The sequence below is a fragment of the Sminthopsis crassicaudata genome, chromosome 1 (assembly GCF_048593235.1).
Source record: "Sminthopsis crassicaudata isolate SCR6 chromosome 1, ASM4859323v1, whole genome shotgun sequence".
NCBI lineage: Eukaryota > Metazoa > Chordata > Mammalia > Dasyuromorphia > Dasyuridae > Sminthopsis > Sminthopsis crassicaudata.
This window is the reverse complement of record NC_133617.1, coordinates 426,149,444-426,165,889: the sequence shown is the minus strand read 5'-3', so window position 1 is coordinate 426,165,889 and position 16,446 is coordinate 426,149,444. Positions and strand designations below refer to the sequence as shown.

Sequence of the window (16,446 nt, the reverse complement as noted above, 5' to 3'; positions counted from 1 at the left end):
ACATAGCTATGAGACTAATGTCACACAGAGAGAGACATTGCCGGGGAACCATCCATGACTCCTTATATAATTGCTAGCCCAACTCCCACTTGCGAGCCAATTACAGGAAAAGGGAAAAAAATCATGTCAATTGTGCATTGTTGCTACTACCTCTTTTCTTAGTCAAAATGGAAGTTAATTCCCTTCCAAAAAAGTCTAGAGAACAATCTATTTAAATTATAGTGTTACAATGTGAAGCAAAGATGCATAAGTCAAATACAATTTGGGTTATAATTAGCTACTTCATTGTAGCAAGTTTCTCTGGGAAATCCAGACTTCCTTTAGTCAGCACATCGAATGGCTTCAAGTTCTTTTTTCCCCTTTTTTTCTTTAAGAATTTAAAACTCCATATGCAGCAAGATATTGGAGACCACAGGTAGGACAGTGAAAAAAATGGTCAGTAACGAGGAGGGAATTGAAGGGGAGAATTATTCAGAGCATTACTGATAGTAGTATATTTTTGTTAATAAGGGTAGTAATGAAGGGAGAGAATTTATTCTGGGTACCTCTTTATTTTACAGTCACTTTTTATGGTGATACAAAGTATTTCTTAACCATGAATGCTTTTTAAACTTTTTCTAAATTACATGAAAAGATACAATTTCTGGACCATCCACCCCTTTCCTTTTAAAGTCAAGCCACATTATGGGTCACTAATAAAGTCTTTGGGAAACCAAATTTTTAATGTTTGAAACAGAACTGGAATATGTAGGACAAAAAAGACATATAGTCTAGTTAATTTTTAGTGGTCCATATTTACTCCAAACTTTTTTTTTTTTTTTTTTTTTTTTTTGTGGCAGGCAGCATATTATAGATTTATTAAACAGGACAGTAAGAATCCTTGAAGTTCAGTTTTTCACATTTTGATGCTATTTATTCTCTGTCATGGATTCCCAGTGACTTCCTTTCCCAAGACTAGGAAAGATTTCCCTGATAGGCCTAGTTGCCAGGAAGGAGGCAAGATCGGGACAATGTCCTTAGTAAATCTTCTGGCAGACCATCCCATCATGGAAATCCCTTGAAGAGAATAAAGAGCTCTCTGGAGGGCTCCCCAGGAGGGTGGATGCTCTCTATAGACAAGGATAGCATTGATTTTGATTTCTCCACCAAAGGCTATAATTTAACTAACTGGCTGACTCCAAGGCCCTGCATTGCTCAGTAGACTGAAACAAAGAAAGAAATTCATGTACAAGCATTTTGTCCTGGGAGTGGTTAGTATTAGGGATCTATATGATACACAATACTACTGAATCAGCACACTGCTGGCAAACAACCAGAACCAGCAGGCTATTATTTAGAAGAAATAAATACTGTTGCTAGAGTTTTGCAATCATTTTTAGTTCTGAGGACTAGAAGCTAAGAAGGATAGTCAAGAAACAAAGTATGGACCAACAGAAATGCTGCTCAAAATTCTGCATTCTGATGTGGTCTGAATTTTGCCTAACTTCAGAAAAATCTGAGATCACTGAATTATGAGAATATTTACTGAGTCTAAGAAATGGGGGGGAGTAAAGATTCCTCTTCCATCCCAAAGATGTCCAAATGCTGGGGAGCTGGTTGGTTTGTTTTAAGCAAAACAAATTTCGATTATCTCCTGGAGCCTTTAAAGTATTTTTGATTCATTTAGAATGCCAGAGATGGCAAGGACTCAGGGACTACTAAATCCAAATCACATCTGAGTGAGCATTCCCTTTTCAATGTACTCAGACTTTTTTCTGAAGATTTCAAATGAGAAGCTAATCCTCATCCTTCCTGTCTTTCAGGCTATAATCCTCCCCACACTCATCACCTCTTTTCAACCCTAGTTTTTTCAACCAATCAACATGATATTGAAAAGTCCTCCACCTTCCTGACTGTTCTACTTTGGACCCTCTCTAACTTCCTGATAATGTTCCCAGAAGCAAATGCAATAATCTTGATGTGTGATCAGAGAAGAATACAGTGGGAATATCCACTCCCTCATGGAAAATACTATGCTTTTCTTAACTCAGTCTAAAAATATACTAGCTTTCACTTATTTAGTTGAAAAAGGGATGATAATCATTCAGAAATGAGATAAGAAGTTGTTGACATTCTTCTTCTTACATGATATCTTGAGAGCTTCTAGGTCTTTCTGAGGAAGTAAGTAGCCTAGAATAGACATAATCAAAAATAATTCTACCATAAATCCCACTATGTAATAATTTGAAAATAAATTCTATTATCTAAAAGATCAGGGGATCTAGAATGATGAGGGAATCTAGAAATTAGGGGGGTTTATGATAATTTAAAAATTATTATTCTTTAAAATTCTGGATTATTACTAGATCATTAAAACAACTATGGGAAATAGGAATGTTTCGCTGAATGAAGGAATATTTAGAAGAGAATATTGTGACTGTGTTTTAATATTTGAAGGATTATTTCATGGAAATGAGAAAAGTTTTCTGTGTGACTAGATAAAGTACAAGTTCCTAACAATATCAGTTGTCCAACAATAGAACACCTTGCCTTATGAAGTAATAAATGTCCTATCTTTACAAGTATTCAAAGGTGAAAAGATTGTTAGCAATATTGCAGCGATATTTCCTATATTGAGTGGAAAGTTGGAATGGACAATTTCAGCAGTCTTCTTTTCATCTCAAAGGTTTAATCTTTCTATATCCATACTATAATACATATTACTTTGATATGATTGCTATCCTAACAGCTGAGATAAGTGGGATTGATAAAATGAGAGTTTTGAGTACTTATGCAAAGGCTGTCAATGCTTTTGGAAGAACATCATTTAATTAGGATCTCCATCAAAGTAATATTTTTTTTTAGCTTTCCTATAGGATAACTTTAAAGAATAATAATTGGATAATACACATTTCTCAGTAGAACAAGGTGACACATCTCTTGGAGAAGGATGGGGTAAAGTCATGGGTTAGAAGGTTGGGGTTTGAATATAAGAATGAGATTCAACAAGTCATTCTCCAATTGATAAATGGTCAAAGGATATGAACAGACAATTCTCAAACGAAGAAATTGAAACTATTTCTAGCCATATGAAAAGATGCTCCAAGTCATTATTAATCAGAGAAATGCAAATTAAGACAACTCTGAGATAACACTACATACCTGTCAGATTGGCTAGAATGACAGGAAAAGATAATGCAGAATGTGGGAAGGGATGTGGGAAAATTGGGACACTGATACATTGTTGGTGGAATACATCCAGCCATTCTGGAGAGCAATTTGGAACTATGCTCAAAGAGTTATGAAACTGTGCATACCCTTTGATCCAGCAGTGTTATTATTGGGCTTATATCCCAAAGAGATCTTAAAGAAGGGAAAGGGACCTGTATGTGCAAGAATGTTTGTGGCAGCCCTCTTTGTGGTGGCCAGAAACTGGAAACTGAATGGATGTCCATCAATTGGAGAATGGCTGAATAAATTGTGGTATATGGATATTATGGAATATTCTTGTTCTGTAAGAAATGACCAGTGGGATGATTTCAGAAAGGCCTGGAGAGACTTACATGAACTGATGCTGAGTGAAATGAACAGAACCAGGAGATCGTTGTATAACAATACTATATGACGATCCATTCTGATGGACGTGGCTCTCTTCAACAGTGAGATCAACCAAATCAGTTCCATTAGAGCAGTAATGAACTGAACCAGCTACATCCAACGAAAGAACTCTGGGAGATGACTAAGAATCACTACATAGAATTCCCAATCCCTCTATATTTGTCCGCCTGCATTTTTGATTTCCTCCACAGGCTAATTGTATACTGTTTCAAAGTCTGATTCTTTTGTATGGCAAAATAACTGTTTGGACATGTATACATATATTGCATTTAACTTATACTTGAATATATTTAACATGTATTGGTCAACCTGCCATCTGGGGGAAGGGGTGGAGGGAAGGAGGGAAAAAGTTGGAACAAAAGGTTTTGCAATTGTCAATGCTGGAAAATTATCTATGCATAAATTTTTTGTGAAAAAAAAATGAGATTTAAGAATTCCCTTAAGTGTCAATGTGAATCCTTAGAGAATGGAACATACATTATGTAAATTCTCTTCAGAGTACAAATCTCACATTGAGAAATGAGTGATAAAACTTTTTTGACTTCTCCTTGGAGAATATAACTTTATAGAATTCTTTTCCAAAGCTCCTTTGTTTTGAGTGAAGAAGGAAAGAATGATTCTCTTCCTATTGCCCTAGAAAAAAAGGTTATACCCCTAGACATCATCTAGACCCAAGCAGGAATCCAAAATAAGAAAAATAAATTAATAAGCAAAACAAAACACATTGGATCAGAATTAAGCAGAATTGGGGTCTAGACCCTATTCTTCTCAATTGTGAGCAATTAACTCCAGTTTTTTCAATCTGTAAAAAAGGTGATTAAAGAATACTATATAATTTCCCTTTTAACCTTAAAATTCATATGTTTCTCTGTCTTTTTAGCTGTATTATCACAAGGTCCTCAAGCTAAAAGAAGTTGCCATATTTTCCTCTAAGTCAGATTTCTGCTACTATGCAGAGTTTATGCAAAATTCATTTCCAGAAGGATAGAAACATGCTGTAGTGTAACAGAACTAGAGATTAGAGGCTGATAATTTTATCAGTGTGTGGAAATTCTGAATATATATACTCTTCACTAGTAACAAGTAAGTAACTCATCTGTAACTTAGATTCTTTAAATCTAAAGTAAATGACTTACTCATGGTCACACAGCTAGTATAGTTTAGAGTCCTAATTATTCCTAATTCTAAGCCCTCTCACTGGGTCCCACTATCCTTCATATATGCATTTGTTTATAAACAGTTATTTATAATTATAAACCAATATTTCTCAAAATATGGCTCAGGATTTACATTTTAGGGGATCCATGAGATCAAATACATTTTAATAATAACAATATTTTCATTTCTAATAAATTTATTCCACATAAACAAAAGCTTTAGGGACTGGGTAGGATATCCTCAATAAGTAAAAATATAAAGGATTCTGGGGGTGGGGAAGCGAAGCTTAGGAATTACGACTATAGATAAAACTATATACTTTTTTTTTTTTAACCAAAAACAAAACAAAACTGGACCTATAGGAACTTGCTATCTGCAATTTAAAATCTTAGAGCATTGCCAGTGGTGCTATATAATTTTAAGTGACTTGCCTGTATACAGTCAATATATATATTGGCCAGGTTTTAAATCCATATTTTCCTAAGTACAGAGAACACATGACCTAACCAAGTACTTCCACCACTCATTAAAGAACTAATTAAGTGTCACAATGGAAAAGTACTGGATCTGAATGCAAATCTATTGTCAGACACTTAATAGTTGTGGGACTCCCAGCAAGTCGCTTAATCTCTGTCTCTTATGACCCTTACAGGAGCAGATATGAAACTCTTATTCAAAACCCTTTGTGATCTGGATCCCTATAACTTTTCAGTCTTCTTATACCTTGTTCTCCACCACGAACTCTCTGATCCAGTGACACTGGCCTCCTGGCTATTCCAAGAATAAGATATTCTATATCTCCATTTGGGGCATTTTTTCTAGCTCTCCTCCATGCCTAGAATGCTCTCCATCCTCCCTTCTGAATACTGACCTCTGTGGATTCCTTTTAAGTACCAGCTTCAGTTCTACCTTCTACTACTGGAAATCTTCTCCACTTCATTTACTTCTAGTACCTTCCTTCTGTTAATTATTTCCCATTTATCCTTGATATCATTTGCTTTGCACATTATATTTGCTACATATGTGTTTGCATATTGTCTCTTCAATTAGATTATAAGCTCCTTAAGGGCTGTCTTTTGCCTCTTTTTAAATCCCCAGAATTTAGCATATACATTTAATAAATATTTATAGATTGGTCAAATAAGGTTAACGACTATAAAGTACTTAGCATAGTTCCTGGTACATAATAGGCACTATATAAAATATAGTAATATTTATAATATAAATATGTTCATATTTATGTTATATAAATAAATATAAATATATAGGCACTATATACATAGGCAATATAAAAATAGTTATTATTATCATTATTATTGTTACAATGGAAGCATAGCCATTGGCAAGTAAGAATAGAATCAATTAGAAGAAAAGCTCACAGTTTCATTAGTAGAGATTTGGAAAAGGAAAAGGGAATTGTCTTTGTTCTTTGACAAAATGAGAGAATCAATACTGGGTAGAGTAAGAAGGAAGTTTAATGATTCATACTTGAATATTGTACTACAGTATAATAAACAAAACAAAAAACCTACTATTCTATAAGTTAGAAGAAATAGGTTTAAAACACTAACTTTGTGACTAGACAAGTTATCTCACTTTCTTAAACCTCGACTTGTTCATCTGTAAAATTGGGGTGATGATATTTGTTCTTGCCTCACAGGATCATGAGAAAATTTAAATAACTAAAAAAAGCATTTTTGAAGCTAAAATTTTATTCTCTGAACTAGTTTTAGAAAACCATACTTAAAGTGCTTTGTTTTGAACAATTAACACACACAGCTTGCAACGTGGGTGAAAATGAAAGAGAAAGAGAAAGCCTAATGAATCCCAAGAGAGAGAGAGAAAAAAAAAAAAAAGGACCTATATATACAAAAATATTTATAGCGGCTCTTTTCTTAGGACAAAGAACTGGAAACTGTTGGAATGTCCATCATTTGGGGAATAACTGAATAAAATGGGGGTATGTGATTATGATTGAATGTTATTGTTCTATAAGAAATGATGAGCAGGACACTCTCAGAAAAAACCTGGAAAGTCATCCATGAACTTAAGCAAAGTGAAATGTACTGTGTACACAGTAATAGCAATGTTATAGAACGATCAGCTGTGAATGGCTTTGCGATTCTCAGATCTAGAAAGATCCAAGACTATTCTGAAGAACTTATGATTAAAATGATTAAAATACAGAAAGAACTGATTGTATCTGAATACAAATTGAAGCTTTTTTTTTTTTTTTTAACTTTTTCTTAAGACTTTTTTTTGGGGGTGGGTAAAGATCTGTTTTCTTTTACAACATTTCTTTTATATAAATGCTTTGCATAACTACACGTGCCTTCTCAAGGTGGGGGGTAGACTGGAACTCAAAGTTTTAAGAACAAATGTAAAAAATGTTTTATATATAACTGGGGGAAATAAAAATATTAAATAAAAAAGAAAAAGCTTAGAGGAGCATCTTCAATCATTATCATCATCATCAATAAAAATAGCAAGAACAATAGCCAGGATTTATATAGTGCTTTAAGATTTGCAAAGCACTTAATGTATATTATCTCACCTGGGAGATGGCATCTTATCAGCAAAGTTGTCAATCTTAAAATGAAGGGACTGTAAGGAACACATAGTATACAATGCACTTCCCATAGGGAAGTGAGGATTTTGTGTACTCATCTTTTCAAGGAACTTGCAGGTGTGCATGAACTTAAACACTATTCCTGGGGTCAGATACCTGCTTTCTAAGCCAACAGATGAAATCCAGTCTCTCTTACTGCACATGAAGACCTATGTGAATGATAAGGCTTTCTCCATCACAAAGGTGTGAACCACACAACTCACACAAAAGAAAATACCAAGATTTCTTCCTGTGCTTCCCTATTAACCCCTTCAATAATTTTTTTAAAAAAAAAAGAAAAGGAAAGAAACAAAAGAGAGAGAGACTACCTTATCATCATGAAGGAGTTAATGTAATTGGCCAGAGATGTCTAACACTATATCGGCTAGCGAGTAGCTAAAATACAGGAAGAGCCTGGCTCATTAAAAGCATGTTCTCAAAGGCCATGGAGCATTTTGCTGTTGTGCCTATCTCTAGGACACCCTTGTTGGCTCCCATTAGGAGTGTATGAATCTGATGGGAAGGTTGTGGGAGACTTTCAGCAGATTGCAGAGGTGTTAAAAATAGATGTTAAGTTGCTAGTGGAGATACTTGGCGAATTCTCTACTTGCAAATTTCTGATTATAATATGTCAAGAGTAAAATACCTTGTCAGGAGTAGTATATAATATATAATAGTATTGGCTCTGTCAGCAAACTGATGCATGGTATTTTTGAGCCCTACTTTAAATCTGAATTCAGCAGAAAATGTCCTGTAGGGAACAATCTTGGCCCTTGGGGATTTAACTGGATGACCTAATAAGTTCTCCCAGTTTTTACTTTTCAGATGCTGTGGAAGCTCTGGGTGTATTCAGACTTACATTATATATGCTCTATGCTATGTGTTAAATCATATGCATGCATTGTGTGCAGTTGCAGCACTGGGATTTTTTTTCTTACCTGCACTTGCTATTAGGTTTTCAAACTTGCCTAATGGGCTCCATTGTGACAGACTGAACATTTACACTGATACTGGCACTAGACCCTGTGCTCATAAGTTTAGGAGAACTTTAAGGATGCCTAAGATATATACCTTATCCCATTTAAGACACAATGGTGGCCAGCTCCCATAAACCTTCTAGGCTGCCCCTGAACTAGATAGAATCTTGGGTTGGAAGGACTGTACATTGAATTTATTCTATTGCTATATTTATATTCTGTAGAAGAGTCAAGTCCTGACATAGCTACTTCTCTGAGGTTACAGTTGGAATTAGAGGCAGGCAGATATGTAAGAATTCCTTCTCTTGGGTTGGAATTAGAGGAAGGCAGAATTCCTTCTCCTAGCTATGAATCAAAGTAACGTGAGTTACAGAGCTAGAAAGACCCTGGAAATAATGCAGTTCTAGTTCCTTATTCTATTGATTAGAAAACCGAGAACAAGAAAAGCTAAATGGCTTGCTAGGTCACACAGAAAGCAAAATAAGATTTAAACCCAGGTCTTTTGATTATAATTCTATGATTTGTACTATGTCACACTATCCCAAACAACATATGAGGAAGAAATGAGGTCATAGAGAACAAGCTACCTCCCATTTTTAGCAAATAATTAGTTGTTTTGTTTTGTTTTTTACTTTTTGTTTATATATTACATTAACTCCTGAATATGTGCCTCTTTTCCTCCCATATCTTTCCTTTTATTTTTGGTCCTATGAATGGAGCATAGCATATAGAAGCTTAATAAATATTTGTTAACTGAGCAAGTCCTACTCAGTTAGCAATCCGTTTTAACAATATTTTTCTACAAGAGAGGAAAAAAAACCAGTTTAGAAAAATTAACAATGAACCAACACATTAACCATATCTGACATTGACCATATATCTAATATTGCAAATATATGGTCCTTCACCAATATAATGAAAAGAAATAAAGAATCTTTTTTAAAAATTAGGTTTTTTCAATCCTTCTTAGAAATTTCTTTATTATTCACTTCTTTGAAATTTCTTCTTGCCTTCCTCCTATTGCACTATCTGCTCCTCTAACACAATACATATTTCCAATTTTTGATGATCTCTTCCTTATATGAATTCTATAATATTTCAATTTTGTCCCATAATTTAAATCTTGTTTTTTTGTTTTCTACTTAGTTTTATTAGGTTTATCTTTTTTTTTTTTTAAATTAGGTTTATCTTGACTTCCTTTTCGAATTACAAACTCCTCAAGCCTAAGTAACATTAGCTTCAGTTTTTTCTAGCCCCTAAACCATAAGGTTGGACATAAAATATTTATTTAGTAACTACTTGATGGTATGATTTTTTCTTATCCCTAATCAGAGAAATATTCCTGCCACCATCCCAAACAGCTTGAGTAAAACTAATGAATACAATCAAAATATCTCATTCATACTTTTTTTTTAAACCATTTGCAAGCAAGAGGAGAAATGAAAAGTGAAAATCCTTAAAGACTACTAATGCTACCAAAGAAATGAAGACAATTCCAAAGGCCAAATGGTTTTAACCCTTAATTGGATAAGTTTCCAAGAACAAAAAAAATTAAAAATAAAAACAGTGTACATATGATCTTCAAATCAGAGAGGCCATGGATGCTACCAGGAAGGAAGTAAAGATACTTCCTAATCAAAATAATCTCAACCCCCATTTGGATAATATTCCAAGTACAAAAAGCAGTTTGCTTTTACATTTAGGCAGAAGAAATAAGGAGAACAGAAGCAAATCCTTTGGTCCAAAAGGGATGACAAACTCCTAGACAGAGAGGATACAAAAGATGATTGGGGAGGAAAAAAGGCTGAGCAATTTTCAGTGGTGAATGGCTTATCTGTGAATAACATACAGCCCAGTACTGGGAAAACCAAGGCATAATTCTCAAGGAAATCCATTGTGATCTTCCAGGGGATAATTAACTCTTTCAGGCTACTTGAGGGTGAGCAGCTAAGGTCCTGATGCCAGAAATAGGTCTCCTCCAGCTAATAAACATCTTACTGTGGACTTCTCCCTTTACCACCCAGGTAAGCAAGCTCAAGGTCAAGCCTTCTCAGAGGATGAAGATGCTACACTTACTGTGGCTGTGCCGGAGACAGTCTGCGCACTCGTGTCCGTGGCACTCTGTTCAGAATGCGTCTGCGCTGGAGGGTACATGTTTAACGTGTGCTCTGGGACTGTAGTCTGGCCTGTGTACTCTGGAGCAGGATGAGGATGGGGAGCGGTGTATTCTGCAGGGATGCCATTCTGAGGGGGAGCAAACTGGGCGGAGGCATAAGGCTGTGCCATAGTGTCAGGAGCTGCTGTAGCTTCCTGATTACCCTGGAAAACAACAGGAAAAGGCAAAGGGAAGAGAAATCAGTTAGTAGCCAGTATAGAAACTTCTCCAGAATCCAAAGATAGTTAAGGGCCCAACTTTAACTTCTCCTTAAATATTGTTTTATATTTGATCCTAAAGAGCCCTAATCATACTTCCATCTTGAAACAAATGAACATGCAACTCTCTGTATCACAGTTGACTCTTAATTCCATAGCTAAAATGCCACAAAAGATCAAATTAAGTGTGACCCATGAAGGACTTGACATACATGGATGTATTCTTTTTTTAAATCCAATATATGCATACATATTTATATTTTCTTGCTGCACAAGAAAAATCAAATCAAACAAGAAAAAAATGAGAAAAAATAAAATGCAGCAAAAAACAATAAAAAGAGTGAAAATGCTATGTTGTGGTTCACAGTCAGTTTCCATAGTCCTCTCTCTGGGTACAGATGGCTCTCTTCATCACAAGACCATTGGAATTGGTCTGAATCACACGGATATATATTCTTTACAGAACTAAACATGAAAGTCTACTCAAGGTTTTATACTACTCAGGGCAGCACAATGAGGAGAATCCTTTTTAATCTTTTAACCTACCAGAGTGTCTCCTTCATTTTTGTTATTGCTTTATCAGTATTATTTCCAGAGGGAATCAACCAATCTAAATTCCAGATCCTCATTTGGCTATAGATTTTGAAGTTTCAACAAAGTGTATGCTTTTTAAAAATTGGTCATAATTTGCCATCTTTGAGGTTTTGGGGAATAAGTGTGAAACCCAATACAGTATTTTCACTTTTTTGTTGTTGTTTGCTTGCATTTTGTTTTCTTTTTCATTTTTTTTCTCTTTTTGATCTGATTTTTCTTGTGCAGAATGATAATTATAGAAATATGTATAGAAAAATTGCACATATTTAACATATATATTGGATTACTTGCCAACTGGGGAGGGGGTGGGGGTAAAGGGAGGGAGAAAAAAAACTTGGAACACAAGGTTTTGCAAGCATGAATGTTGAAAACTATGCATGTGTTTTGAAAATAAAAAGCTTAATAAAACATTTTGCCACCTTTTTTTTAAAAAAGTGAAATATAATCTAACAGTAAAGTCCCATTTTAAATCACCTCAATGTATGATTGTGATCCTAAATCCTCAAAAACTGTCAAGATCTTGAAGTTTTTACCAAATTAGAAAGGAGAAGGCTTATGAAGAGGATGTGTACCTACAACAGGAGAGAAGCCTACTGATAAAAGATGGGCCATCATCATTATTTTTTAAGCACAGCAAGTCAAGTCAACATTCGACAAAAATATGATGGGGATAAGATGAATATCAGCAAAGACTGACCCTCGACCAATGAAACCAGAATTTCTCTGGAATTATATAAGTATTTAAATGTATCCTACTTCCAAAAGTCCACCCTTTATATGAACTACAAATATGCAATGTAATAAAGTGACAAAGTAAAATTTTTGCCCCCTCTCCTCTATCTTTCTCTTATGCAGAGGGTCTTAATCTTTTTTTTTTAGTCTCATGACCTCCTTTGGAATTCTAGGGAAGTTGATAGATAGCATCCTTTCTCTTAATTATTGTTTTAAATGAATGAAATTTAATAGAGAGGATCACAAAAGAAACAACTATATCAAAATATAGATATATTTTTTAAAACTTGAAGATTTTTTTTTGCAAACTCTTCATTATAGAAGCCTTAAATGGAATGAGACATTTTCTATTATACAAAAAATTATGAATACAAAGAAACCTGGGAAGATGTACAAAATGATGGAGAGTGAAATAGGCAAAGTTAAGAAAACAATGTTTGTAGACACTAGAACAGTATAAATAGGGGAGGACAGACAATAAGTGCTGTGAAATTCGGGCTGCAGTTGGCCCCAAAGAAGAGATAGGGCAATGTAACTGTCTCCCTTCTTAGCAGTGGTAGATAATTATGGATGTGGAACATTGAATTTTTTTTTTATCAAATTCTTTTGATAGATTGGTTAAATTTGCTGAATTGTATTTCCTCCCTCTTTTTATATAAGGGATGTCACTTTTATATAAGGGATACAAGGTAGGGAGGGGTATAACAGAAAATGTAAAAAACAAAAGATAATCAAGAAATTTAAAAATTAAAATAAAACCTATCTTAGAAAACATCTTCTTTTAATGACTTTTAGACAATACTATGGCAGAGAATGTAATACAAATGCCTTAATTTTACTCATTCACTCTATTTGCATATAATAAAGAAATCTTTATAATTAAACACCAAATAGTTACATCTCCTATCTTCTATGGTCAATTAGATATGACTTTAGTGTATGTGTTGTTTATGTATATATGTATATATATAATATATAATAAAGTAGGAGAATGATGTCAAAACATGAACATCTTCTAGGTATCATAAAGTGTCAAATAGACTTTTCCACTGGAGAATCTGGTCACAGTGAAACTTTTCAGCAAAGGAGAAAGAAAATAGTGCTTAATCCTAGAATGCAAAATCTGAGTATTTATTGTGAGGGTAAAAAAACATTATGATATTGGTAACAAGTCTAGAAAGAACTAAGCATAGGGTAAGTTAAGACAATTATGCAATACATTACAGTTCCATTAAATCCTTTCCTCCCCCGCACTAATCTCTATCACCCAGTTTATTGTTTGGAAGTAAAAATACAAATCAATTCCTAGGCATGTTGAGGAGACCAATCCTTCTTTACTGTGGGTGGAGAAAACTCCCAGTACTGGGAGAAGTTGATGGAGTTTAGAAAAAATTCAAGAAAATCATCTCTTCCCACATTCCCTGTACTTTCTGATTTAGAAACTCACTGCTATTTCTAGCCCAAGTAACATCCTCCTCCTCTCCCATTTGCCTCCACATGACATGGACCCATCTAAGAATATAACTGCAAGTAAAGAAATCCTATCATAAGTGCTTATTCTCACTGGCAAAACTGAAACCTGGAAAGCTCAGAACTATGAAAAGAACTTTTGAAGGGCAGGCAAACCTAGTCCTTCATAGAGGGTCACAGTGGCCCCTCTCTGATTACATAAAAGAGCATTTAGAAATTTTGACAGAGAGAAAGGCAGACAGGACTGATAATAGGCAAAAATGGAAACAAAAAGAAGATATATTAGGATAAAGATATCTGTCCTTTTAAATTTTCTTTTCCTAAAAAAGCAGTAGTATCATATCTTACCATCTGACCTTTTCCCTACCATAGATCTGGGGGAGGGCAGAGACACAAAGGGAGGGAAGGAGACAGACACTAAAAAGCTATATATAGATATATAGAGAGATATATGTGTATATAGATATATAGATATATATTAGTTTCAATTTCACTATATGCTTTTAGATGTTTGAGATTCCCAATAAAATGGTTCAGTTCATGAATATTTGTTTGCTACTGCCAGGCTCCTAAACAATATAGCCAAATATTCTATAATGGATTAAAAAAAGAAGTTGGGACCTAATAGTTTGGGTCATGGATAGTTATAGGAGAGAAAAGGTGGACTAGAGAGGCAAAATAAGAGTCTCTTTCAATCATCCATAGTCTATTCACAATATTTTACAGGGATACAACCGTCAACTCTAGGAACAAAAGGTATCTATGAACTTTTCATGGCCATATACAAATTCAATCTAGCTTCCCCTAATGGTATCATTAGGATCTATTGCTGTATGGCTGTAAGAAAATATTTTGGACACTTTAATAAATAAGCTCTAGATATAAGGTGCAAGAAAGATCTGTTTAATATCAAATTAAATGCAGAATATAGTAAAGGAATGGATTAAAAGACAAAAGATTTGGGATCAAATACCATTCTAACTTTATGCCTTCGTTTTCCTCAGCTATAGATTGGAAAGAATACTGATCTGCATCCCACTTCCCAAAGATGCTGTGAGAATAGTATTTTGGATCTGTCAAGAGTTACATAAATATTATAATATATAGCAAGATGTGAAAATTCCTAAAAGGGAAGAAATGATATGTGGTAGTAGTAGAGTCAGTCTTATACTCTAAAAGACCAGGAATGGAGTTATATCTGCAAGAAACACTAGCTTCCCAGAAATAGGCAAGTTACTTAAACCTTTCTCAGTGACATTAAGGTTATAATCATTAAATAAACATTCATTAAATGTTTAGGTACTGGGATACAAAGACAAAACTAAGTCGCAGATGAGTTTTCTGTTTGCATTAGCAAAGGGAGTTTCCATAGTAAGTATTCTCTCTAATGATAAACTCATAGATTCAGGGACGTTCCTTTTCTCTTCCTCTCAACACTTCCTCCCCTCTCCAAAAAACCATTACTCATTAATATAAAACAATATGCAATTTAAGAGATTCCCAACCTCAATGACCAAGTAAAAAGTGTGTACATAGTATATAAGTTCTGAAGCGTACATATCAACTCTAACCTTGGTGACTGGAGTCTGCCCACATTTTGCTCCTCTACAATAGCAAGCTCCTAGGTGAGATGTGATGACATTTGGAAGAGGGGACATTGAGATGGACAAAGAACACCACTTAAGATATGCCAGCCTGGGCTAAAGGACAAGAGTTGGTCATCAGGGATCCCCAAATATTGTCCTGAGAAGGTGAGTCAAGTGGCAGACATGGTATAAGACCAATCCTTGCTACAAAGTCACTGGCAGCTAATGTCCAGGTGCATTTGTTCTCAAGATTTTTATCCTCTACCTGGAGTTCTAAAACAGATGTTACCAGGACCCCTACTGTTTCTCATTAACACTGACAGCAGTTCCAGGAGACCCTAATTAATATTCGTAACATTCACACTTTGTGCTAATTACAGCTAATATTTAATTAAGAGAGCTGCACTTTGTGTGGAATTTCTTACTAGTAGCTTTAAATTACTTTTGATATAGCATCTCTGTCTACCCTAGAAACACCTTCCAGATGCCTCATCCAGAAGAACCCATTTTGTCCCAGGTCAGAACTCTAAATAATGAGCCAATAAAAGGATTAGATTTTCATTGCAACCTCCATATAGCTTGAGGACATATCATTTCCTAGACATGGAAAGAAACATGTTCCTAGTTGAAACTTGATAATCACTATCTCAACTTCACTATGACACTTTCAGACATCATTACATTTGGGGACAGTTTTGCTAGACATGGACTTGTGCATCAATGCATCTCAAAAAAAAATCTCCTTTTTTCTTCTCTTTCCCTATCACTATTTTTATTTTAACTCTAAAGTGATGTCTGGATTTAAGGGATGTTTTCAAAACAAAATAGAAAACCAGCAGTTTCTTCCTCTCTTTCCCCCTCATTGCCCTCTTCCCTAATCAAACATCCAGAGACAGACAATAGTGTACACATCTGTACATATCTCCTTTAAGGGACTTCAAAAATCAAATGTATAGTTTGTAGAGCTTAGTTTTTCTCTGGGTTACTTCAGTATGCAATGACTGAATAACTACTATTAGTATGTATTTTAAAGACACAAAAATCACCCATTTGGGGCTATTATCTTTCAGCCTCCCATCTGCATTCTAGAAGGTATAATGTATAACAGTATGATTACTGGAAAACCGCTAGTGGATCCTTGCACATTGCTGGAGAAACACAGAACATGCCTATTAATGTACCAGATTTGGGTTAACATTTACAGACGTGCCAAAAATACAATCAAGCTGCAACTCCATCATTATAGAGTGTGCTATTTCCTTTGGTGTTTTTCATCTAATCAAAGAATACTTTAAAATATATATAAAATATATGTCTGATGCCTATTAAAAAGAAAATCTTGTATAAATTT

General features: G+C 34.7%; 1 protein-coding gene across 34 annotated transcripts in view; it reads right to left on the bottom strand.

The window, feature by feature from the left end:
• Positions 1-16,446, bottom strand: part of RBFOX1 (RNA binding fox-1 homolog 1) — a 2,692,248-nt gene that overhangs the window by 161,172 nt on the left and 2,514,630 nt on the right. For all 34 annotated transcript variants that reach the window (XM_074280462.1, XM_074280471.1, XM_074280466.1 and 31 more), the window contains one exon: positions 10,417-10,659. In XM_074280462.1, the coding sequence (XP_074136563.1) occupies positions 10,417-10,659 (243 nt within the window). The remainder of the gene's footprint in view (positions 1-10,416; positions 10,660-16,446) is intronic.